This window comes from Delphinus delphis, chromosome 10, assembly GCF_949987515.2.
Source record: "Delphinus delphis chromosome 10, mDelDel1.2, whole genome shotgun sequence".
Classification (NCBI taxonomy): Eukaryota; Metazoa; Chordata; class Mammalia; order Artiodactyla; family Delphinidae; genus Delphinus; species Delphinus delphis.
Window position 1 is genome coordinate 62,701,099 of NC_082692.2, and position 26,375 is coordinate 62,727,473.

The following is a 26,375-nucleotide window of genomic DNA, read 5'->3' on the forward strand; positions in this document are numbered from 1 at the left end:
CATGTACATATCTATATTCTTTTTTTTATTCTTTTCCATTATAGCTTATTATAAGATATTGAATATAGTTCCCTGTGCTATACAGTAAATCTGTTTATTTTACATATGGTAGTGTGCATCTGTTAATCCCATACTCCCAATTTATTCCTCTCCCCGCTTCCCCCTTTGGTAACCATAAGTTTGTTTTCTATGTCTGTGAGTCTGTTTCTGTTTCATAAATACGTTCATTCATACTGTTTTTTAGATTCCACATATAAGTGACATCATATGATATTTGTCTTTCTCCATCTGACTTTAAGTTGTATCGTTATTATTAGTGAGGGGACTTTGGGTCATTTCTGAACGGTGTGGGGTAAAGCCCAGCACTGTCATGTATTTACCTGGTCACTTTGGTGTTCATGAAGCACTGCTGTAAGGTGTCGGCCAACCTCTGGTGCACCAAGGAGTAGCGAATAAATGCTCTTCCCTTTCCCAGAGATGTTCGGAGCTGGAAAATGTAGATAAAATAGAAATGAAGAGCTGTTAGCCTAACTCCAAATACAGGCCTCATGGATGGCTGACAAAAGCAGAAACAAAACAGGGCAGAAAATGTCACCCAATCCTACCCTACACATAACCTTCACTTACGTCCCTCAAAGAACACAAAACATTTGAGAATGTCACCCCACAGAGGGAGGCCTAAAGTGGGTGGACGTCTTGCAGGCCTCCATCTGAGAATAATCTGTAGACTCCAGCATATGTGTCAAGGAAGATACAGTCACGAAAGGCTCAAATATCTACTGTGGATTCTACCGGAATGTCATTCTTCCTCCTCTGCTCCATCAGAATCCCTGGGTTTAGAGTCAGAGATGAAACAGTCTGACTTAATTTGGAATATTTACAAAACAGCTTGGAGGTAAATGAAGGGCTTCTCATACCAGAAGTACACTTGAAGAGGAAGAGACGGTCTCAGTTTAGCTAATGCCTGGGCTTATTCTTGAAGTTTTGGGAGAAGAGATGCAGGGGAAGAGGCCTAAGGGGCTTGGCTGGAGCCCATGTGGAAGGGGCAAGAGAGAGGAGGGCAAAAGGCAGAGGAGTGTTAGGGGGACTTGTGATGGACGTATAACTGCCTCCTCTGTGTCCTCGTGGAACCATCACTAAAATCCACATATCTGTCAATGCTTTCCTAGCTGGATTTATTTTCAGCTATACCAACACACTGCATTTAGTCAGAAGGTGCCCAGGGGGTGAGGGCAGGGGTGTTTCTAGGTGGCCCAGTTACACTGAAGTAATGAAAAATGGGTGTGGTTCTGTTTCAGGAAGTCTGAGGTGGACGGAGGGTCCAGGTGCAGGCCTGTCTTCAAAAACTCTCCCCACAGTGCCAAAACATGGCTTCTAAAGAGGTTTCTGGAAGCTTGTTGTGATGGTGGTGGGGTATGCTGGTCACAGACTCTGGCCCTAGTTGCCAGGATGGACCATGGGCCATGTAGATCTGATCAAATTAGGATTCATGCTCCCAATGTTTCAGCCCCAGAAGCTCAAGATAAGTAGGGAGGAACTCAAAACCTCTCAACCTACCACATGCACCTGTTCTGATAGGTGCTGGCTCTGAGCAGGGTAAGCCAAGACCCATTCCCTCCTCACCTCTTCAAAGGTCAGAAATGTTTAACTTGGTGGTTGGGGGAAGGGACGGTAGTGGTTTGACCAAAAGATGGTCCTAATCCTCCATCCTATTAAGAAGCCAGCCATGGTGCTGGAATGAGACAGGAAACATGAGGTATGACCTCAAGCACCGGCACATTCATGATGCTATAAACATCCCGGTACCCAGCACCTTTTAGCTCAGAGCTATATGCCTTCTCATTGCTGACTTGAGGAAATGATACCACAATATGAAGTAGTTTTAAAAAATAAGAAGGTGTGAAACCTCAGAAGACATTTATGTAAGAGGCTGTAAGACATTTTTTCCATGTGAGTTTTGTGGGTTTGGGGTATAGCCAGGAGGTCTGGAAATGAAGGTGGGCAGCAGCCTGACGTGGCTTTATAAAAACCACCATGGCACGTCCGTGGGGAGCGTATCAAGACAGATGCCCAGGGGAGAATCTTGATGACATCCCTATGTCCAAATGCTTTTCCACTGATAAGTGAGGTGAGAACAAAGTGTTCAGTGGTGATAACCAGGAGACCCAGGCAGCCGAGAACAGCTGAGCAAGGCATCCTGAAGTGAAGTGTACTGGCCACACAAATGCACACCCACACATAGGCCCTGCAGCATCTAAAAAGAACCCCACATAACAGCCCATGTCTGTAAGCTCCCAAGGGAAGGGCTTGTTTTTTTGTTTTTATTTATTTTTGGCTGTGATGGGTCTTCGTTTCTGTGCGTGGGTTTTCTCTAGTTGAGGAGAGCGGGGGCTACTCTTCTTTGTGGTGCGTGGGCTTCTCATTGTGGTGGCTTCTCTTGTTGCGGAGCATGGGCTCTAGGCATGAGGGCTTCAGTAGTTGTGGCGCACAGGCTCAGCTGCTCCACGGCATGCGGGATCTTCTCGGACCAGGGCTTGAACCCATGTCTGCTTCAGTGGCAGGCGAATCCTTAACCACTGCACCACCAGGGATGTCCTGGGGCTTCTCCTTAGTAATAAAATGGCCATTGTAACAGCATTTAGAACATTTAATTTTTTGAAGGCAAAGAGTTGAGGCTACATTTTAAATCAGGCCTATTAACTGAACTGATTATATATGTAAAAGGAGCTATTTTAAAAGGTCTTTTTAGGGACTTCCCTGGTGGCGCAGTGGTTAAGAATCCGCCTGTCAATGCAGGGGAGACGGGTTCGAGCCCTGGTCCAGGAAGACCCCACATGCCATGGAGCAAGTAAGCCCGTGCACCACAACTACTGAGCCTGTGCTCTAGAGCCTGCGAGCCACAACTACTGAGCCCACGTGCCACAACTACTGAAGCCCGCACGCCTAGAGCCCATGCTCTGCAACAAGAGAAGCCAACACAATGAGAAGCTCATGCACTGCAACGAAGAGTAGTCCCCGCTCGCCGCAAATAGAGAAAGCCCGCGCACAGCAAAGACCACCCAACAGAGCCAAAAATAAAATAAATAAATAAATAGATTTATTATTTTTTTAAAAAAAGGTCTTTTTAAACATCCTTTGGGGAAGGGAACAGTAATAGTTCCCTTATACTGCAAATGAATATAGTGCATAGCCTTGTTGGGTTTTTTTGTTTTTGAACTTTTTGAGATCATGGGTCCACTTTCATCATCCACTTTCTTAATTTTTGTTAGCATCTAATCAGAACTCATTGCACTATACTGAGAAGCGATACAACACTTAATCATGCACCTGAATGTCCCACCAGGCAGGATCTCACGGGACGTATCTGTACTACCTGGACATTAAACCAACTCCTATGAGCCAGGATCTTTCCTCATTTTCTCAGCTGTCAGAAGGTACAGCTGGTGGAAAATGCCCAGCCCTCAGTGTCCACGTGTCTAACACCATCATTCGCTATAAGGAGAAACCCACCTGGCTCCAGCTGGCACGGCCAGGGAGTTCTTCCCAGAGCACCTGACCCTGTGGCCTTTGTGGAAGGCTGGCCAAGGAGCATGTCTGCCAACTTCAAAGGGACCTTAGACTTACTCATGAGATACTGGAAAGAAAGATGAAATATACAAACCCTTTAGGCCTCCTGCCTCAAATCTAGGGGATTACTTGCTCCTTAATGCGCAAAGTTCTTCACTCCCAGATGGACTAGGCTAGTGTGTGTGTGTGTGTGTGTGTGTGTGTGTGTGTGTGTGTGTGTGTGTGTGTGTGTGTGTGTGAGAGAGAGACAGAGAGACAGAGACAGAGAGACAGAGACAGAGAGACAGAGTATGCGTGTTGTTGCTGATCTGGAGTTTTGTAAAACAGCAAAGCCATGGCATTCTGCTCTTGAGGGGCTCAGAACTTAATGTGCGAAGCTGCTTAGTTGTCTCTCAAGATCCCACATCACTCTTCATTTTAAATCCAAGTTTCCTGGGCAAATCATAGGGAAAGTAGCCTAGCAAACTCTAAGAATTTTATCTAAGAAACCGATTCTTTTAAAAAGGTAAAGGTGTCCTAGGCTGTACACCTCTCGGGGGCACCATGAGCAGACCACAATGTGAGCAGCCCACCCTGTTAGGTTACATTTGGGTTGGGGTCTAATACAGTCAGGACTGAGCCACTCCTCGGCTTGGTAAACACTCACCTAGGTGGCTTCCCAGAGCTCTCAGTGGGCACTGCATATACCTGGACTGGATTTCTTTACTTCCTTCCTACACGTAAACCCTCACTTCCTCACTTGGCTGTTTGCAGCAAAGGTCTCTGCGAGAGAGGTTTAAGGCAGGCAAGGGAAAGAGGTGAGGTCCCTGGCTTCTCTGCTTACCTCTGAAATAGACTTGACGAATCGGATCCCGTCATTGGCTCCTTTCACCTTGGCCAGGCAGGCACAGAAGTAATCCCAGTAGTCCTTCTTGTTGCCCAGGAGGGTGGCCTTCTCTTTCTGATCAAACTGGGCAGGGAAAGGAGAGTGAGGACGTCCAAACCCACTGCTATTTATCCCACCATTTAAACGATGAATAATGACAGCTTCTTAGTTGCCTGGCACTGGGCAAGGCCCTTTATTGGCATTATTTTTATTTACTGGTGAATGAGGGGGTTTTCGCCCTCAATTTACAGGTGAGGAAACTGAGGCTAGGAGAGGTTAAGTAACTAGCTCAAGGTCATACAACTAGTGAGGTTCAGGAATAACAGGCGCCCAAAGGGACCTCTGTGTATAGAGTTGGGTGGAAGACACCAAAGGTGCTATTAAGACATGGTAAAGAAACTCAAATGAAACGTTTTAAGGGGAACATGAAGAGTGTTAACGATGTCTTGACACAGGGAAATGTGTTAGTGACATTTTATCCGTTACTCAACTCAAGTTTCATTACTGTTTTAATATACATAGAATAAATCCAAATAAATGTCAGCCATGAGCCATTTCAAATCTAAAACCAAAATGGGCTGGAAAAAAAAAGCGCCCTATTAATACTTTCATAATGTAAAACAACAGAACCAGTTGAAAAGGCATGTGACCGAAAAAGAGGGGATATATGTATACATACAGCTGATTCACTTTGCTGCACAGCAGAAACTAACACAACATTGTAAAGCAACTATACTCTAATAAAAAATAAAAAAAAAAAAAAGGCACATGAAAGGTGAGCCTTCAATACACTGAGACACCTCCTCCAGTGGGCTCTCATCCTATACACGTTGGTGGGAGGTGACATTGCAAACTTATGGTGTTCAAAATGATAGAGGATATCTTCCTATAACGTAATGTTCTATAGCATTTTTTTATTATAAAAGATTTGCATACATTGTTAGGACAACTGGATAAAACAAAAAAGAAAAGAAAAAATTATAATGCCTACACCATCACCCTAAGATAACTTCTGTTATCATATTGGTCCATTTCCTTCCTGCCTATTGTAGTTGCCTGTATTTTTCCACATCTGCAGAGTTCTCTAGATCTGTGCTTCTTGAACCAAGCAGATATAAGCATTACACTGTAAACATGTTAAAAGAAAACTTCCTGAGCTGACCTCAGAGATCCTGATTCAGCACGTCAAGGTGGGGACCAAGAGTGCACTTCTAACCGGTTCCCAGGTGATGCCGATGCTGCTGGTCTATGGACCACACTTTGAGGAGCGAGGCTCTAAAACAGGGGCCTCTGGATAATCTTCAGAGGGTCCGCATACTCCTAGAAAATGTGTGATTGCACATGTATGCATGTGTTTGGGGAGAGATTCCATAGCTTTCACCGGACTGCCAAAGGGGTACGTGACTCCCCCAAAGTTAAGATCCCTGCTATACAGAGAGACCTTGTGACCTGCATTAAGATGACCTAAATCTCTGAAGAATGTTCTCGATTCCCAAAACCATCCTGAGGGGCAACATTCTGATTCCTCAGAGGATCACACGTGGAGGCTGGGGATGGCTCTGACCTTCAGTCTAACCAGGAGGGCTCAACGGCTGCACTGAGCTTTCAGAGCTGCGTCCTGAATGTTGATGAAGAAGCCAAGAGGGAGACAAGAGACAATAGAGCAGAAATCAACACATGACAGGAGTCACTTACTTGAAGGAGATACTCAAGTTTATATGAAAACTTATGCAAGCTGGTGCTGTCATCTGTGACGGGTTCCCCTGCTTCCTTAAATTCTCTGCTTAGCTCTGTCACAGCATCTTTAAGACAACAAACAGGAGCATGTCACCAGATGGAGACTGGCCTCCGAGAGAGCAGCGGGATGGCCCCGGGGAGCAGCAGGCCTGAGTGGCCCATGATGGCAAAGCACCGTGCACACGTGGAGCACTACATAAACATCCATGGGCGGGAACTCCAAGTCAGAAGGCGCTAGGATGTCCTGAGAGCCCACAGGTACTTCACAACAGCTCACTGACTGGGCACATTTCTTGGTCATCCCTGTAGGCCCACCATGTAGGCCTTATCATTTGCGAGTAGTATTTCGTCAAAAATGTCTGCTGTGTGGATAAATCATACAGCAGTCCCCTAATACTGACTTCCTGAGAGCTTTATCCTCTACTCCAGCCATGTTTCTTGTTCTTCACTGTAACCCCACTGCTCGGTACAGTTAAGTCCAGGTTTCCAGAGGACCCAGAATATGCAGAGGTCATGACGACAATGCCAAGAATGACACCACCACCTGCTTCTGTTAACTGAGTACTGGCTAGGCACCAGGCCTCTGCGTGTTTTTCTCATTCAATAGAGCACTGTGAGGCAGGAATTGCTTTATTTCAACAAATCTAAGATGCAACTGATTTTAAGATGATCCCAAATCCAGAGCTGTTAAAATGTGAAAAAAACGTAAATGCACGGTAGAATTGATGAAAGCTGGCATTATCATCCCCACTTTACAGACGAGGAACTCACGGAGAGGTCAGAGCCAAAGATCACGGGTGGCAAACAGCGGAGCTGAAATGAGAACCCTGGTTTTCTCAGGGGCTCTCTGACCCCAGAGCTCACCTCTTAACTTCTAAGACGATTTACCTCCCAGTGTAGAAAAAGAGGAAAAACCCCTTTGACTCTCACTTACAGCCCTGCCGTGGGACAGAGGGACTGTCAGAAGTTGCGTTTGGTTTAGACACTGAGAAAGATGTCCCCAGCCGAGATGGCTGGGACATGCTGCACAAAGCTACCTCCTCTGACAATTCTTGAAAGAAAAGGAACCCCTAGCCACTGCTCTCAAACACCATGGTTAGAAAGCAGACCTGCCAGGACTGAAGCTGAGCCTGAGCTGCTAAAAGTTAATCAACACTGACTCCTCAAGCAAACGTCAGCAAATGGCGAAGACATGTTCTTGGGACTGAGTCTCACAACAAGTGACTGTGGTCTGGTGTGTCCTACTAGAAGTGTCTGCTGTGGCGGCACTGACAGCCGGCAGCCAGGGACCAGGAAAGACACACAGCCTTCCTCCCCCACCCTCAGGCTGGGGTAAAGCTCATAACCTGACCTGGGAACTCCTGAAATTTTGAAAGAAGGAGCCTTGGACGTGGAATATGAAATTTCCAGCTCTAATCTCTGATAATTACCAACAGATGAAAAGAAAGGGTCTTGAGAAAGTGTGGTGCCTTTTAAAAATTCCCACCAAAGTGCTCTGAGGGCTGGTTATAGGACGTTGAGATGGCCTTGGGATGTGGGGCATGACAGACGAGGATAGCACATGGGGTGGGAAAGGGCAACTGAACAAATTCTGATGCCTGTCCTCCTCCTTGGATCAGGAGCTCTGCCATGGGCTCCTCTCTTCCCTCCAATAAGGACCTCTGGGTCCCAGACTCATCCTTGAGAACCAGAGACTAAAACAGAGAGAAGATGGCTTACTTTGTGGAGAAACCTCTGAAGACCAGGGGCAAACTCAGATTTGCAGGGACTGTCATGTTACTTTCTGTGTGTATGTGTGTGCATGTGTGTGTGTGTATATAGATTTAAAAAGAAAAAAGCCATCTCCCACATTTTAGCTGGATGTAGACTGGTGTGGTTAAGAGCACAGACCCTGGCACCAGGTGTGTGTGCAAACCCAGGCTCTGCCTGACTGGATGTGTGACCGTAGGCAAGTCACTTAACCTCTCTGTGCCTGTTTCCACATCTGCAAAATGGGAATAATAATGGTCCCTGCCTCACAGGACCAAACGTGAGGACTCAATGAGCTATTATTATCTGTGAGACTCGTGCCTGGCACACATGAAATGCCATGAAGGCCCAAAATACTACATAAGCAGGAGATACGCCTGAGAAAGTGATTTTTATCTCATCGATATTTGCCTTCACAATGAAGACTGTTGTGGCCTCCACTAACCTGGGTATGAGAGACTGCAGTCGGTTATCACTGTGTCTGAGCAGTTAGGAACCTGCGCCTTGAGTCTGTCAGGAGAGTGTCACTGGGGTCCCCATGACACGGAGGAAGGAGTCAGCTTCAGACTGTGTTGTAGCAAATGTGCTGGTGCTCCAGAGAGGCTTACAAGACCTGCCCTGGTGATTCTTGAGGGATGGAAAACTTGCCAAAATTCTCCCCTTGGGACGTCACCTGAAAGGGTGAACCTGGGCCCTGGACTCCACAGCCAGTACAGAACACAGCGGGTTCCTCCCGAGCCTGCTCTCTGCACACGCACCCCCGCCTGCCTTGCCTTTGTCCAGTGAGCCAAGGCCCACAAGTCTCTCTCATTGGGCAACGTTGAGCTCAGGGAAGTCTGGGGGGCAGCAGGCCCAGAACTGGAGTGAGTCCCACCCGGAACCAGGTGGAAGAGCAAAACAAGCAAGATGGGTGTCTCGTCTTCCTGCTTAGAAGGAGGCAGAATATCTCTGCAAATGAGCCAATTCCGCCGTCTCCCAGAGACTCACAATTCAAAGACTTAACGGGTGGTTTGAAAACACAAACACACACACACAGAAATCAGACCCAGACCCAGAAAGAGGTATTTGATTTTGTTTACAAAGTGCCTTTACAGTGCCTGAGAGGAGGGCCAGGCAAGGTCTCCCAGCCTTAACAGGGCGGACATCTGAGCCCCAAATATTTCAATATGATGTGTCCCGAGGGCTCCGATTACTCTCGGTGTAAACACAGATCACAGGGCTAATTTCAGCTGGCAACAGCAAAAGCACAGTCACAGCTCTCTCAACACCAAGCTCGGTGTGCCCTGCAGCCAAGCCGTACCTTGCAAATCGCGGATGATTCTCTGCAGCTGGCTCTCCACGCTGGTGGACGCCATGGTAACCGGGACCGTCAGGGGCCGCCTTTCCTGGCTGTGGGCCTCCTGCCTGGGGCCGCTCAGCAGTGGTCAGACGCCGAGGTGGCACCTGCACAGGAGCGGTCACAGACACAATTTAAAGACAGTAGTAGAGGCACACTGCTCTGGGCACAAAGTCGCCCCATCTGGGCATCTTCCCTCAATGGGAAGGGCTTGACCTTTCTGTGTGGGCTTTGCTCTGTGGGCATTCTCTGATACACTTATGTTCAGACACAGGGACCTGGTTGGGAGCTTCAAAAGAAACAAGATCAACTAAAGAGCATGACCTATTCTTTCTGAGCTCCCCTCCTAGTCTGCCCTTAGGCAGGCCTGCCGCACTTTCCACCTTTAAAAACGCTTCCCAGTGGCTCCCCCATCCCCCTACACCAAGGCCAGAACTAGTCCAACCCCACTCACTGACCTGCTAAGCCTAAGGTGCCACCACACCAAATCAGCTGTCTCCTCCAGGCCGGGCCCTCCCCCCTCCCCAGGCAGCGGTGGAGGCCTGAGGCTGAGGACACATACCCTAAGGGCCTCCGGACCAAGGAGAGCCTGGCTTGCCTCTCAGGGAGGTCTGCAGCCTCCAGCCACCAGAGTCCCGCTCAGCTTGGGAGGGCAGACACCAGGGGCCGTCAGGGGCCTGCGCAGCCCTCAGGACCAGTCAAGGGCAGTCTCTATTTTAAGCTCGGTTACAGTTCTCTCACGGCTGGTGAGTCCCGAGTTACCATCGCTACTTGGGCAGCTGCTGAAGTGATTTAAGGACACAGAGGTGGCTGGAGACCAACAAAGAGGAGGAGATACGAGCAGCATCGGAAGGAGGTCTGGACACGCACTTGGACACCACCATATTCTCCTTTCAGAACCTCTAACCCTTTCCTTAGATGTCCGCTGCAAAGGCGTAACATTTGCTGGCAAAAGCAGTTGGCAAGACTAGAGGTGGCCTTAGTAGCCACCCCTAGACGAGGGCCTGCTGCGCACTGGGCCTGTTAGGTGCTTTACACACTGACTCATTTTAATTCTCAGCAGCACCCTGGGAGATAGGTAACGTACAAGGGAGAAACTGGCATACAGAGAAGCTGTGTAACTTGTCTAAGGCCCCGGGGCCAGTAGGGAGGGGAATCGTGATGTGAACTCTGGTCAGTCTGAATTCAACCCCTTTGGCTCTACAACGGAGCCACTGTCACTACAGCAAATGTCAACCACTTCCACAGGCTTCTAGGAACTGCCCGGAACTCCAGCGCCTCTCAAATGTGCCACCACCTTGAGTGTTTCAAACATGAACTGGTCCTCACTCTCCCACCACGCTCTTCGCCTTACTGCTCTAGGAGACAAGGCAAGAAGATCCAGGGGGAGAAATGGTCGCCAACCTCAAGTTCCTCCAAATATTTACACAAGCATTCCAGGTCAGCCTGAGGCCTGGGGAGGGCCTGTCATGGCGCAGATATGCCAAGGCCTGTTTTTAACTCACAAGCCAGTGCAGCTGTGAGTCAGTGAAAACAAGGCCCAAATAGGGCTTCTCCAGCCTAGGAGGAACTAGACAGGTACATACCTGTACCACACTCCCAGTAATTCGTGACATGGAGCGCCAGAGAGCCAGGGCATCCACAAAGACTCCGCCCAAGTCCCTAGCAAGTGCTGGCACCTGCCATCACAGACACCAAACCGAGGGTGGGTGTGATTTACCAGAAGCCAGCCTGCCCATCCCTGGGCGGCTCTCTAGGTCAGCTGCTGAACACAGAGCCTGAGCAGGGACCAGCCAGGGCCCTAGAGAGCAGGAGCCCAGGATGGGCCAGACTTCTGCAGGGGCTCTGCTGCCTGGGCAGACACTTGGCTCCTCCCCCAGCGAGGAGGAGAGGACCAAGGATCATCACTGTCAATGCACAGCTGTCCCGGCACCACACGGTCAAGTGCAGCCTGGGGATACTGGGGCAACAAGGCACCATCCAGCCCTGGAGGAGCTCGGCTGTGCACCAAGAAGACAGACAGAAAAGCATCCAGATATGCGGATATGGCAGAAGAGGTCCATGCAGAGACATGAATAAAAAGTTATGGGTACTCAGCAAGGAGAGGGAATGAACCAGGGATACACACAACAAATGATGTTTGCCGAGTGAAAGAAGCCAGACTGAAAAGCTACCTACTTTATGATTCCATCTGCATCCTGTTCTTACAAAGGCAAAACACTGGGGGGGAATCAGATCCATGGGTGCCAGGAGCTGAGGGGGAAGGGAGGGTTTGACTACAAGAGAGTATGCAGAAATTCTGGTGGGCAACTCTACTCTGTGTCGTGATTATGGTGTTGGTTACATGACTGTATATATTTGACGAATATATATTTGTCAAAACTCACATACTGTACATCTTATCTCAGCAAACAAAAGAGCAGCATTGGTATGAATTTAGCAAGATGCAATGGGACCTGAGGAAGGGAACTTTCATTCTGCTGGGGGAAGGGAGAGGATGGTGGACACTCTCAGTAATGGCAACTTAGTTGGGTGATGAACAGGAGGTCATCGAAGAGACCTGAGGAGGAGAGGGCGCCAGGGTGGAGGGCACAGCAGGTGTAGAGGCTGTTTCTCTACCTGCACTCCCCTTATTTGACTATGGTCACCAGAGAGCTTTGTACCTTCGGGAAGAAATAATCTTGTAAGAAGATAACCTATACCCCATGAGTCCACTGGGTCTCTGTGTATACTTACTTAAAACTAGGCTGAGACTCGCAAATGACAGAGAGGGCGGAGCCTGGAAAGGAAGCACTAACGACAACAGATTCTTAGTCATCCAGGCTCTGGCTGGGACAACGCATGAACTATAAGACCAGCTGGATGTCCTAGAAACCAGCCCTCTTTGGAGCCTGGCACAAGGGCAATAGTGTCTGTAAACCAAACTGGCATCTTGGAATGACGAGCCTGAACAGGTAGAAACATGCTCCTTCAAGACTTCTTGGCACTCTGGTGAAGCCGCAAGTGTCAGCCCGAGCCCAGGAGGCCTTCTCCGCCTGAGCCTCGGAGTGCCTCCCTCCCCTGAGGCCAAGTTCCCAGGCCAGGGGGTGAGCTGTGCCCAACCACTGATTACACAAGTTGATTTTCCAAAGACCCTCTGCCTCACCACCAAGATGAGCCCTGAGAAACCGCTGCTGGGCCTATAGGGCACAGTGACTACACAGTGACCCACCACAGCTGTGGGTCACCACCTCACAGGTTTTCAGGAAGCAAATGGTCACCACAGGAATGCTATTTTCATGGACTTGAAAGAATGACTCTTCGCATTCTGGCCTCCCTTTTCCTGGGCCTGAGGTTATTATTAAACTTCAAAAGACACAGAATGGGGCACAGTCTCTCTCCACTCCTTGGTCAACTTCCTTGTGTCTCTAAATAAGCCTGCCCTTTGGTTTAGGGATGAGATATTTTTTACTCACAACACTTCTGACACCAAATGTGTGGCTTTTTCCCCCACACCGATATCCAGTTGACACTAATGGGTGTCCTACAATTCAATTCAATTCTTTTTCTTTTTGGCCATGCCACAGGGCTTGCGGGATCTTAGTTCCCCGACCAGGGATTGAACCCGTGCCCTCGGCAGTGAAAGCGTGGAGCCCTAACCATTGGACCACCAGGGAAGTCTCTCAATTCAATTATAACTCTAACTACCTGAAGCCAGTGCAGACCCCATAGGTTAAAGGCTCAGTCCACAAGACTGCCCCGGCTTCAGACACCAGTCACAGGTCCCAGTACCTGTCACTACCTGTACCTCTGACCAACCAGCTATAAACTGAGGTTCCCAAAATCCCCATCTCAGGTTCTATAATTTGCTAGAACGGCTCACAAAACTTGGGGAAACATTTTACTATAACTGGTTTATTTTAAAGGACACAATTCAGCAACAGTGAAATGCAAGAGATGCAAGATAAGGGGGGTGGGGTGGGAGCTTCCATACGCTCAGAGCTCTGCGCCCTCCAGTACTTCAATGTGTCATCAGCACAGTATTTCTCAGAATCCTGTCATCTGAGGTTTTTACGGAGGTTTCATTACATAGGCATGACTGATTAAATCACTGGCCACTGGCCATTTATGCCACCTTCAGCCCCTCTCCACTCCCCAGAGGGGTCTAAGGGTGGGGCTGAAAGTCCTCCGGCAACCAGCCCTCAGGCAGAAGCTATCTATCCAGGGGCCCATGAAGAGTCATCTTAGTAGCATATGGCTATGCTTATGGTTGAAAGGGTTTTGCTATGAATAACAAAAGACACTCCTATTACTCAGGAAATTCCAAGAGTTTTGGAAGCTCTGTGCCAGGAACCAGGGTAAGAGATCAAATATATATTTCCTATTATATTACGGGAATCACAGACTTCTGGCATGGACCAGTGCGATCCTGACCTCTACAACCCGTTGGCAACCTGCTCTCCTAACTCAGGAGACACTCCACACCGCCATGGGCTCCAGGACTCCAGCGCCTTGCAAGGCCCCCAAAGTGCAAATCACCTCCATCAACCCAGGGTCCTTGTTGCAGACATTGTGAACACCTCCATCACTGTCTCTAGCAAGCTCTTTCAAATACCAGAGAAATTCATTTTATAAAATTTGGGGGAACACTGGATTCTCTTGCCAACAACTCAAAATTATGTTTAAGCTTATCCAGAATGTCTGAAAACATCCAATCTTCTGGTAAAGAGGAAAAGGGACTAAACGCGTTTTTAAAAATTCTTATTTATTACTTGGTACTGTTACCTGGGTTCCTCGTCACAGCCTATGTATTATTTTAGAGGTAAAGGATCTTCCCTGACCTCCAAATTCCTCCCATACCTGCCTAGATGTGCCTTAAACAACAGAGACGGCAGTTCAGTCCCAAATTAAGATACGAAGACGCTGACTCATGGAAACTTCTTTACACTATGGTACAAATGACTAATACTCATGATGTTCCCCCAAACTGGCTCTGGCAGGAGAAACACAGTGCCAGCTGAAATTGCCACTTGCCATCTGCCTCTACAAGGATTAAGCCACTGCAGCCATTGACCTTCAAGACATCCTGAAAGGAGTTCAGGGTGGAGATCAGGAATGAGGCACTCTGTGCTCTGGGAAAAACTGGCAGAACAAGCCTTCCGATAGTTCGACATTTTCAGGAGAAGATTTTACGAGCCTAAATTCTTCCATCTTCTCATATACAGAAAAGCACTCAAATCATTAACAGTGACATCTGCTCCTTGTGACTAGCAGCAAGCCTTGCCACAATGTGTGACTGACTGCACGCACCCCCTTCACTAAAACCATATATACTAACCTTCCCCCCCTTAACAAAACTTAACCGACGGCTCTCATGTTGTGTATTTTTTTGTCAGCTGACAACAGCATCTGAGTAGCCACATAAGGAAAGAAGGATCAGAAGGGGAGGAGGAGGTCTGGGGCATAGAAGACAACCCTGCCCTGCCTGCCAAATTTGCCATACTTGCTCCCAACACAACAGCTAAGACATGACCCAGAGAGGGCACCATACAGTCGGCTCCTCCCCGACTCCCAAACAAGCTGGGGCATACACGTTGTCAACTCCACCCTGACTGGGAAAGAATGTTAACAAGGACAGTTCAGACCAGTCAAAAGCAGGAAGCCTTTCCGAAGAGTCCATTGCCTCGGCCTGGTTCAGCACACCCAACAGCATCTATCTAGTTACCACCTATGGAAAGGGGGCACTTGGCTGGTACCTGCAGCTGTGAAGGCCTGGAGGTCCTGGGGCCCAGTGCTGAAACGGTCAGTGGTCAGGCAGACTGCCCTCACCAGAGCTTCTAGATGGTGCCCAGGAGAGTGCTCAAGAGTTTATCAGAGGCCAGCTCAGAGGCCAAGATTTCAGCACACGTGAACAAAGGCTCATTAGGCGACACAATTATAATTAAAGACCTATAATTAAAGGGCTGACCAACTGCAGGCCTGGGTCATCTCGCCCAAACCACTCCTTGCTTGTAATCTTCTCTTTCTTAACGGGAATGAAGACTTGAGACTTTGCCATCACTTCTCGAAACTTCTCTTGGCCCCCTCCCTCCCACCAACAATTCCAGGTCTCTTGGTCACTCCCCCTGGAACATACACAAAACTGGCCCCGATTCCAGTCTGCTGACCCAGGAGAGCAGGGTCAAGAGGGATTTGTGGCTGTGCGGTGTTGCTTCTGGGCTTGGAGAAAGCTATCTTTTTTACGAAGGTGGGCAGTTGCTCAGGAAGGAGCCACATATCCACATTTGGGGGTGCAGGGCGGAGGTCTTGCCACTGGAAAGCCCAGAGAAAACATCCAGGAAGCAATGGGCAAGGAAAGTGTCTTCTCTTCTCTCAATCACAGCTGAGTCCTGCCAAGCTGGACCCTATTCAGAATGCAGAATCAGATTCATCTTGTGAAATTTCCATTCCCTATCATGTAACAAATAATGCGATAAAGATTATGCCATGATTGGGTGAGCCCCATGGTACATTTAGTTCAAAGTACTGACCTCTTCCTACTCTGTGTGTGTGTGTGTGTGTGTGTGTGTGTGTGTGTGTGTGTGTGTGTGTTTTCAGATACAGTGGAGAGAGGTTACCCTTTACCTTCCTCCACGGAGGAGGTGTGCAAGGAGAAGAACAGACATTCTCGGTGGTTAACTTTGGCTGAGGCTTCTAGGCCCCGCTCCTGACCCAGGCTGTAGATGCCCTGGAAAAAGCACCTGGGGCTACAGTTCCTTCCAGCTCCACATTAAGCCGCCACCTCTGGTTCAGTTGCCAGCCCACCCTGGACCTCTTACAGGGATCCTCCTCTTGGCCTAGCCCTCTGCAGACTGATGGCTTGCTTGGAATGCTTTTTCCCTTCAGGATTTTCTTCTGGATTCCAAGGGCTCCCCGAACTCGGTTTTCTGCCCCAGGCCAAGGGCGTAGTACCCCAGGCTCCTGAGATGGTTAGCCGGACCTGCCCTTGGGCTCTGAAACCAGCCACACTGCCACAGGACTATACCCAGACCACAGACTCTCCTTAAGTCTGTCCTCCGAAACACACCGGCACGCACATCCTCATCCCTGTGAGGAGGATCTGACCCAACTAGAAACAGGCACCTGGTTTCTTTCAAATGCCACAGAGAACAGCAAGGACCACCGGCGGCCACTAAAACCACCAGGCTGACTGGCTCCAAAGTGAGGAAGAGGGAGAAACACCTCCTGCCCAAATCAGCACAGTTCTGTCATCCTCATCCTGTAAAAGCCAGGGAGCCCATGCACTCTGAGGCCGAAGCTCTTATGAGGACAGTACAGTAACACATCTAAGAACAGCATGATAAACAGACCCATGGAAACAGTTCCAAACCCACCCTACTGATTGATTTAGGTGTTCAAACAGAGGCTATTAAACCAACCAAAAGCTTAAAAAAAAAATCTGGCATTGAGATCACAAACAGGAAATATTGTTTATCTTTTGAGCAACACAATGACATCCATCCACTAGGTGAACAGATGTTCACAAGGCCAAACTCGAATCATCTCTGCTCACAGGCGGCCTCTGGTTAACGAATCTTACCTGCTCTGCTGCCTGGGCTGGCTAGTGAATGTGGCTCCAGACTTTGAGTTCCTATCAGTGATTTTCACCATGACACCACAGCTAGACAATACGCTTCCTCTGCCTCAGGTTTAAAGACACTTTGGTTTTGAGTCACCAAAGCTGTCCTTGGAATCACCAGAAAATGCAGGTTACCCATTAGCCAAGCCTCTCCCCTAAAGGGAAGACGGGGACTGCCATTCTTGAGTGCCTATTGTATGTTCTAGAGGCAGCAGCCCACAGTCTCAGTGACCAACATGGGACAAAGTTACCAACTGCTCTGATCTTGTGCTGTTTTGGGTGGTTCCTCTTGTCACAAACATCTGTGGGGGCCATTCCATCCCAGAAGGACCAGGTTAAAAGCATGGCTCCTGAACCCATGCTGGTGTCCCAAAACCAGTCACAAGGAGCAAAGACCATCCAAAGAGTAGCTAGAGGATCGACTCTAAAGCAACACAAAAATAACTGGAGTAAAATATTAACTGTAGAATCTAACAGGTGGGTATATGTTCTCTATACAATTCTTTCAATGATTCTGTATGTTTGTTTTCCCAAATTAAAAACTAAATGAAGCATTACGCAAAGAACACTTTTAACAGAAACAGAAAATCTTTTTCCTACAGCCTTTTCACGTTCTTTCAATCAAGGAAGGCCCCGTCCCATCACTGAGACAATTAACTCTGATTTCCAGGGTGATTAATAATAACGGCTCAAAACTGGTACAGGGCATTCAATAATTTCTGAACAGTAGCTCTCAAGGGAGGGAGGGTCAAGTGGAATCTACTCAACATGGGTCCACTTCAGAGGGGTGGGAGCCACTGAAAGCAGAACCTCAGCGTGACAGCTCTTCCCCAGCTACAATACCCAGCAGCCCGCATTAGGCAGATGGCAGGGGAGTTAAGCTTGCTACAGAGCACAAGGCTGGAAGTGGCAGGAGAGCAGTGAGCAGATTAACGCCTGATCCTCTGCCCTCAAAGAGCCCCTGACCCATTTCTCTGTTGGGAAAGGAAACTGCTGTGGTAAGACAGGCAGAGGGACAGAGAGGCTGCGGCCAACACCGGTAGTTTCAAAGAGTGCTCTATTTTGCTCTGGAGGGGGGCAGCGGATGGAACTGTGAAGAGTGACAAGGGGCATCAGATGACACAAGTGCACTATCTGGGAGCCACGTGGTTAAGGTGTCAACCACACATGCTTTTCTGAGGAAAAGTAAAATTCAGCCCTCCCCTTACACCCTCCGACCTAGGTTCTTCATATCACGGACCCTAGCCGAAGTCCGGTGCAGCCACACCACAATCCAAAAATCCACAGGTGTTTCAGGAACAATCACCTGGGGGCTATCTCGAAACCCTACACCAAAGCACAAGAGACACTGGGTAAAGAGAATGGGCCATGGCCTGGGGATGGCCCAGGATGAACAAACCGTCCCCTTACGAGAGGGGAGAGACCCGGGCAAAGTTAAGTCTTGGAGTTTTGCAAAGTTAAGGTCTGGGCTGTCCCGGCCCAGCTGAGCCAGGAAATACGCCTCTTCAGGTTATCGGCTTCTTGGACAATGCAAGCAGAAACTCGGGGACCTGTCCCTCCTGTGCTTAAAGACTCCAAGACTTGTTCTGAGACCACACATGTGGGATCCTTGGCCGTCGGGTGTTTTGGAACTGGTGTTTGGGCGGAGGGGGGAGGGGGGCTGTCTGTCTTCCTAACTGATTACCAGAGGCAGCCTGGGTTCCAGGGTCAGATTCACCGGCCCTAGGTGCTTCCTAGGCCCGCTGGGCAAGGGCATTGGGCAAGGGCTCCGGCAGAGTCTGTGGGACACCCGGCATAAGGGCGGAGGCGGTAAGGGCAACAGGTGACAAGCCGCGCCTGGAGGGAAGTTCTCCGCTCCGGAGACGACAGCAACTAGAGGTGCCCCATGAGTCCGGACGGCCATCCGCAACACTTACGCGCTCGTGGGTCCACGCTGGGACAGAACCGAAACTTTCTGCTGCCAAGCGGAAGAGTACGAGAGCGCGGTGTAGGCGGCCATGATACGCAGACCCCTCCGCAGACTGGCGCAGACTACAACTTCCAGCATGCTCCACAGGGCCTCTGTCTACAACTCCCATCGGACCCCACGGACAGAGTGCGGACTACAACTCCCGGCATGCTCCGCAGAGCCGATGCTCACAACGCCCACTGGTTCCATGGCGGCAGCCGGCTTTAAATTAACCCTTGCAATCCCTGGGAGCACGTGTGTCCACAAATCGTATGTCTGGGATCCTGAAAGCAGTGCTGTCCACGTGTGGCTTTTGAGAACTTGAAATGTGACTAGTTTGAGTTGAATTGTACATGTGCTGTAAGTGCAAAATACACCTGAGTTCCAAAAGAATGTAAAATAGCTCATTAACATTTTTATATTGATTCCATGTTGAAATAATAATGTTTCAATATATCGGGCTAAATAAAAAGCATTATATATTGCTGGGCCTAATGGTCTATCTTTTCATCCCCCTTGCTACTTAACACAGGGACCTGCTTAAAATCACTGCTCAAAAACTATGTGTTAATGAATGAACTATCACTCCTAACCTCCCTACTCTCTGCCCAATTTCTATTTATAAGTTACATTTTCCATTTATACGTTGTGAAGCACTCTGAGGCTGCACTCAATAGAACAAAATGCACTCATTAGTAATGAATGGTCACAAGAGAGGAGGGGAACAGTACCTGGAGTACTTCAGCCTATGACTGGACTCCAAAACACCCTTCTACCTCACAGGACTTAGCTGTTGGTGTCCAGTCAGGAGCCATGGCCCAAACATTACAAATGCACAAAGAGGGGAGTTATCTGGTAGAATAATTCAGGAAAGGAAATAGATTTAGGCTATGGCATCTCATTAGCCATCTTTTCTGAGTTAGTTGTAGAGAAGGCAGTGAGTTAGATGAATGGAATAGTCAATTTGTGGGAGCTGGGGAGAAGTGATTTCCATCCTTCCTGTTGGGATGGAAACAATGAAAGGAAAAGGGAAGAGGGGGAAGGAGATGGCAAAGGGAAATCATTCATCCTGAAATGCAGTCCCCCTAAAACTGAGTCCCCCTGCCAAGGGAACAGACACAGGTGGGTACTTCCTTCCCCAGACTCCCACAGTTCACTGCAAAGTGCCTTGGAACAATTTTAATGACACATTTAAGGTGTCCGTTCCCAGTTGTGTGGACAATCAAGCCAGGTCATTCTCTCTCAGTCAAGAGGGTTCATCCAGGTCACCTGGAAAAAGGGCCAAGATTCCCTGGGACAAAAGTAATCCTATGGAAATCTTTCCCCACACAGGAATGACCAGAGGCTGGCCAACTTGAGAGTGGCGCTTTGTGGTCTCACTCCCCTCAACGTGGCCCTCCCATAGCCTTTGCACAGGGCCTGGAACAGGCCCTCTACAAAAGTGGCCAGGGACCTGCTGGAGGTCTACATATCCCTCCCTCACCCCCACCCTCGTCTCTACTCCCCGCAACCATCCAATTCCACGTGCCATCTGTTGCCCATGTCTTCTAACTGTGGGTGATGCTCAAAGCTGGTTTTCTTTTTTCTTTTAGTACGTTTTTTTAAATTAATTTATCTGGTTGTGCCAGATCCTAGTTGCGGCAGGTGGGCTCCTTAGTTGCGGCTCAAGGGCTCCTTAGTTGCAGCATGCAAACTCTTAGTTGCGGCATGCATGTGGGATCCACTTCCCTGGCCAGGGATCGAAGCCGGTCCCCCTGCTCCCCCTGGGAGCGTGGAGTCTTAACCACTGTGCCACCAGGGAAGTTCCCAAGGCTGATTTTCTGAAATGATAAAGTCAAGGGGCCAGGCAGGCCACCTTTGTCATCCTTTGGTCCTTCTAGCCACACTCTTTTGTGGAGGGGATAGGGGTGTGGGATGTGGGGGGATTGCAACAACCCTACACCTAAAATCTGGGCTGACCCCAAGGTGGAGAGGGGAGCTCTGTACTCGGAATAACTTGGTGAGGATTTAGGATAACTTTCTTTCCCTTACCAAAATCCCCTGCAAACCTGCCAAATATATCCTACCAAGTTTTCAGGATGCCTGAAATTCCCAGCAGGAAGTGGTATCATTCCTTCTGGCTGGAGGGTTGATCTTTGGAAGGTACTTGTTCAGGCACCATAGGTCATGAGACAGAAAAAACCTTGGACTTGAAGGCAGAAAACATAGGTGCCAGACCACGGGAGAGATAGGGACAGAAAGCTGAAGCTAGGCGCTCTCAAGACAGACTTGGCCTCCTGGACAATTTCACCTAGGGCCTGAATGGAGCCAATCTCCTACCATCCTGACCCACACAGGGCTTGTTTGACACTTTATCTCCAGTCCTCCTTCTGTATCACTCCTTTCACCCAAGATCTTAACCCAGATCCTTCATAAGCAGAGAACTTTTGAGAATCCTAAATAATGATCTTGGGTAGAAATGAAGGGAACATAACCAGTCTGAGGTAAGTCAGTACATGCTAATCTTTTATTTGCATATATGATACAGTGATGCTTTCTGTTTTTATGAGATGATTTTAAGAATAATTCATATTTGTCCCGTCACAGGCAGGTTTCATAAATGAAAGCCGCGAGTTCAACAAACCAGACACTGTCCGGGCTGGTGGGCCCAAGAGAAGAGCTCATGGGAAGCCCATTGGGGCGGTGCCTGGTGTTGACCGGAAGACATAAGCAAGTGTGAGAAGAAGAAACAGAAGTAGAAAAGAGTCAAAAAGATGGTCTCCTATCCACTTACTCAACCAACCACAAACATTGCTGGGCACTGAGGGAGGTTCTAGACATGCAACATGGGGTTTGTGCCCTCAAGGAACTTCCACTCTGGCTTGGGTCATCTGAGGTCTGGGGCTGCCCCAGGCTTGCAGGCATGTTCCTATTTAGAGATCAGCAAGGTTTCTCTCTTGCTGATTTCGTCCGAGAGTGTGGAGGTGGAAATGCTGTGAAGAGGATCTTCCCTCAGAGCTGCTGTGGATTTTTTATGCTCCAGGAGTGGTAGGAGGTCTGCAGCACCGGGTCCAGGGCACCATTTTTTGACTGGAGTAGGAGGCATAGGCCCACAATGGTCCAGTTGAGGTTGAGCAGTGGTTTCAGTGGGTAGGGGGAGGGGAAAGCAAGAGGTTGTGGTCCATGCAGAGTGTGGTCAACAAATGTGGGGTGTGGTCACTGGGGTGCAGCTTGTGGGTTGCTTCCTTCAGCAGTCCTGCCCAGGTTCCCTTTCTGGTAGGACGGATGCCCCTCCATCTTCCCATTCATCCCTCTCCTTCTCTGTGCCTCTTCCCTTGGATTCCCAAGGAGCTAGATTAGGAGAAGACTCTGGATTAAAAAGATTACCCCGGGAGCTAGTCTACTAGGGATGCCAAAACATCACTAGAAATGCAAAGAGACAAATGTGATTGTACTGATGAAGTGCTCCCAGGGATACAGCTATATGTGTTGAAAAGAATACTTAGGTAAGTATCCTGGGATGTAAAGGAATGGGATGGGGCGAGAAGACGGTGGAGTGAGGGCATGCATGCTCTGTAGGGGGATACAAGCTCCCCAAACCTGCCTTCTAAGAAGAGTGGGCTCAAAACCTGCTTTGGTTTGGCGAAGTGGGTGTGTCAGTGGAGTCCTCAGCTCTTCTGATCCCTGGGCTCAGCCCGCCCTCTGAACAAAAGTTGAATAAAATTGTAATAATATCAATTTGAAGGAGTGCAGAATGATTAGCCTGACCAGAAGCTCATAGGCTTAGCTCTGACCCCATAACTGTCTTTCCTTTTGCTGTTCCTTTCTTCTGTGGTGAGTGATGGCCCCACCAACTGGCTATAAGTCCACGGGAGTTTTATCCCTTCAAGGGTGCACTACCCAGCCCTCTCCAACAGGTGCTACAGGCCTAATTCTTAAAACTAGACCCTCACTCTTCCCCAGTCAGCTCAAACTCCTTCAAGGCTGGCTGCCCAGGGGCAAATAGATCATTGATCAATTGCAGCAGGAAGTGAAAGGGAAAATGCTTTACAAGCTCTCTAGGCTCCAGGTGAGGGCTCTATTAGTAGCTACTTTATTCAACAAGCATGTATTGAGTGCCTGCTGAGTGCAAAGTCCTGCTCAAGGGACTGTGGAAGACTCTGGAATTCCCATTTTCAAGGAGTTGCAGCCAAATGTTCCTAACTGGGCTGCATGTCAGAATCACATGGGGAGCTTTTCCAAAGGCCCCTCTCCAGAGCTGAATCAGGTTCACAGATTGAGACCAGGTCTGTGGGGTATGGGGAAGCTCAGAGGGTGGTTTTTATCTATGTCCTTGGATGTGAAGCTCTGGGACAGTGTAAGAGACAGGCATGTGTACCACTAACTGAAAAGCAAGGGCAAGTTTACCCAATGCCACAGAGAGAGATAAGCAACGTGCTCTGAGAGTGGAGACTAGCAAAGAAAGGTTAAGATTTATAAAGCAGCAGCCTGGGCAAACAAGGTAGAATATGTCACATGAGCATGGGTCTCACAAAGAGCATAAATTGTAAGAATAATGACAGCTATCATTCTTTTCTCCCACTCAGTACACAGTGATAGAACACCAGGGTCCACTGCTTGGCAGGGTGCAAGACCAGGTTCCTGCCCTCTGGCAGCCTGCAGTGTGATGGGGCAGGGAGATAGGACACCCATGGGTGTAACTACGACATGCTGGAGAGCGCCAAATACTATTTTAGAGAGAACAAGCGGAGTGCTGTGGCAACCCAGAGAGTGCTCTTCTGATTTACAGGTTGTGGACACCTTCCTGAAGGAGCTGGCATTTCAGCTGGGGCTTGTAGATTAGGGAGTAGAAGGCCCAGCATGACAAAGGCCCAGAGGAGACTGGGAAAAGGGTATCTGGGAGAGGACCCGTGGCCTTTTGTGGCTGGATCCCAGGCTGCTTGGGGGGTGGGGGCTTACGTTGGAATAAAATTAGAAAGAATGGAAATGCTAGTTGGCACCAGATCGTAGGGGCCTTTATTTACATGCAAATAAAGCCTACGGTGTTTGGGCTTTATTTGCCATGTAACGTGGAGCCACTGAGGGTTTTGAAGCACCCTGATGTCAATGCAGAGGACGCTTGGTGGGGAAAGAGATGAGCAGCAGGAAGGTGCAGAGGAAGTGAGGCGGTTTGGGGACAAAGCCACAGGCATGTGACAGACACTGGGAAGGTAACATCAACAGGACTTGGTGGTGGGAGTAGGAGTGGAGGGGAAGGAAATGCAGGGCTCAAAGATAACTTGGTTTTGGGGGGAAGCTGGGACCATCAACCAGGAGGGGGAGAACATTTTAGGTGGAACATGATGAATCGGAAATGTCAGCTCAATACCCAGCTGGAGAGGAGGCGATGCTGGAGGAATCTTCAACTCTGGATGCCTTCATCAAGGTGGGTGTTTGGTTATCTGGGCTTCAGAGCTGGACTGCTGGCACCTGGAGGGTAGCGTCTGCATCTCATTCATTTTTACATCCTCCAAATAAATGCCGGCAGAAGATGGCACTTATCACACTCATTCTTAAGATTATAGACTAAATATGCCAGTGCCGGTTCACGTGCTAGCAACTGGAACTATGATACAGAACACGTCTCGAGTCCAGCTGCGGGTTTTTAGAGTGCAGATTTCCTTCTGACTGTGCTTATTTGAGGATGTGATTACTTTTGTTCTGCAGAGAGCCCCATCCGGAGCCAACCCCCTCCAAAATCAGCTGGGACAGCCCTACCGTCAGGGAGGGGAGAGACCGTCTTGCCAGCAGCCTACATCTGCACAGTTGAATTTCAGACCCTCATAAAGTCTTGAGGGATGCTCCTTTCAGGGCATGCTTTCCTATTTTAGAGCCTTCTGAACTAAGCAAGGATAAGAAATCCATGTCTGAATGAAAGAATAAATGCTAAAAGATTTTCTCAAAATCTAAGAAACGTTTTTCTGGATGGCAATATAAAATTTCCAGATGGGGAAATTTTCCACAGAAGAGGGGGCATATAGGACCCCTTGACGTAATGTACTTCTTTCACCCCCGTCGCTGCAGTGGTAGCGGGTCCCAGAGCTGTGCCTTCTATGCTCCTTCCTGCCCTGCTTCTCCTTCAGCTCCACCTCCTCCGGCTCCTCTGTCTACCGCCACCTGCTCCACCAAACTCCCTCTCAATAAAAGGAGATGCCCTCATAGGTGAAGGCACCTGGGGGGTGAGGTGACAGGGGAAGGCCAGGTGCCTGTTGCCGGCAGAGCAAGAAGTGCCGGAGCAGACTTTTGAGGTGTCTGCGGAACTTGACCCCGACAAAGACGTAGAGCACCGGGTTGAAGCAGCAGTGGGAGAAGGCAACGTTGCGGCAGATGAGCAGGGCATAATCCAGCTGCTGGCTGACCTCGCAGCTCCGAATGACGCCAAGTTTCAACAGTGTCTGCAGAAACAGGATCAGGTTGTAGGGAGCCCAGCTGAGGAAGTATGCCGCCACAATGGTGAAGATGAGCCTAACTGTCCGGTGGCGCCGTTTGGACCGCGAGCGGAACAGGGTCCTGAGAATCTCCACGTAGCAGAACAGGATAATCCCCAAGGAGAGAAGGAAGATGATGTTGTGCTGGTAGACTGAGGCTAGGAACCACTCGAGTTCTGAATAATCACAGCCCGAAGGGAACACCTTGTGGAAGATGGCATCGGGGATGGAGGACAGGATGCTGGCTGCCCACACAGCTATGGTCACCAGCACGCGGCGCTGGAGGGTGTGGACACGCAGGGATGAGATGGGACTCACCACGGACAGGTAGCGATGGATGGTCATGATGGTCAGGAAGGAGATGCTGCTGTAGAGGCTGATGGAGAAGATCATGTTGAGGAGCTTGCAAAAGAAGTCTCCCAACAACCAGCCCCAGTGGTACCCCAAGATCCACACGGGCAACAAGCAGGAGAATGCCAGGTCTGAGAGACACAAGTTGAGGATGAAGACGTTGGTGAGGGACTCCAGGCTCTCATACTTCACCAGGACCCACAACACCAGGCTGTTGCCCACCATGCTGAGGAAGAACACCAGGCAGTACAGGATGGTGGTGCTGAAGGTGGCAAAGACAAAGGTCTTCTTCTCACACAGAAAGCTCTGAGGATCATACTCAAAAGGGGCGGTGGTCTCCGGGATGTCTGAGGGCTCCATCCAGACGCTGAGAGCATCTGAAGTGATACAGACATGGAGTTCAAAGCCATGTGGTTAGGCTAGAGAGCAATAGGACCCATGATACAAAGAAGTGTAGTCCATGTTCCAGCTACTGGGCGGCGAACTATTTATAAGGAAATTAGGAACTTTTGCCAAAATGTGAAGTCACTAAGCATGCTGTTTAGTCTGGTTAGCATTTTTTCTTAGCAAGACTTTCTTGAAGGAAGTGACACATTAACTTACAATATGTCATAAGCCCCTTCCCTTCTTGAAGACTGTCATTTGAGTAACACTAAGCTAGACCAGTGTCCCAGTAGGTGTAGGAGAAAGACAGTGGAACTGGATTCAAAGACCTGAGATCAAAGGTGGGGCCCAATATCACGTTCCTGGGCAAGCTTTTTAACCTTTCTGAACCTCGG

The 26,375-nt window shown here is 49.0% G+C and overlaps 2 protein-coding genes across 3 annotated transcripts in view; both read right to left on the bottom strand.

The window, feature by feature from the left end:
• Window positions 1-18,871, bottom strand: part of FYCO1 (FYVE and coiled-coil domain autophagy adaptor 1) — an 85,700-nt gene extending 66,829 nt beyond the window's left edge. The window contains exons 1-5 of one of the 2 annotated variants that reach the window (XM_060022338.1): window positions 18,768-18,871; window positions 9,219-9,361; window positions 6,128-6,234; window positions 4,391-4,516; window positions 381-487 (exon numbers count right to left, since the gene is read on the bottom strand). In XM_060022338.1, the coding sequence (XP_059878321.1) occupies window positions 381-487; window positions 4,391-4,516; window positions 6,128-6,234; window positions 9,219-9,273 (395 nt within the window). In that variant the 5' untranslated portion in view covers window positions 9,274-9,361; window positions 18,768-18,871. The remainder of the gene's footprint in view (window positions 1-380; window positions 488-4,390; window positions 4,517-6,127; window positions 6,235-9,218; window positions 9,362-18,767) is intronic. The other variant, XM_060022339.1, reaches the window with a different exon arrangement.
• A 6,083-nt stretch (window positions 18,872-24,954) lies between these two features.
• XCR1 (X-C motif chemokine receptor 1) lies at window positions 24,955-25,965 on the bottom strand. Its single transcript, XM_060021408.1, has one exon. It carries the CDS (start codon window positions 25,954-25,956, stop codon window positions 24,955-24,957), a length of 1,002 nt encoding a protein of 333 aa, XP_059877391.1. The 5' UTR covers window positions 25,957-25,965.
• Between the last annotated feature and the right edge of the window lie 410 nt (window positions 25,966-26,375).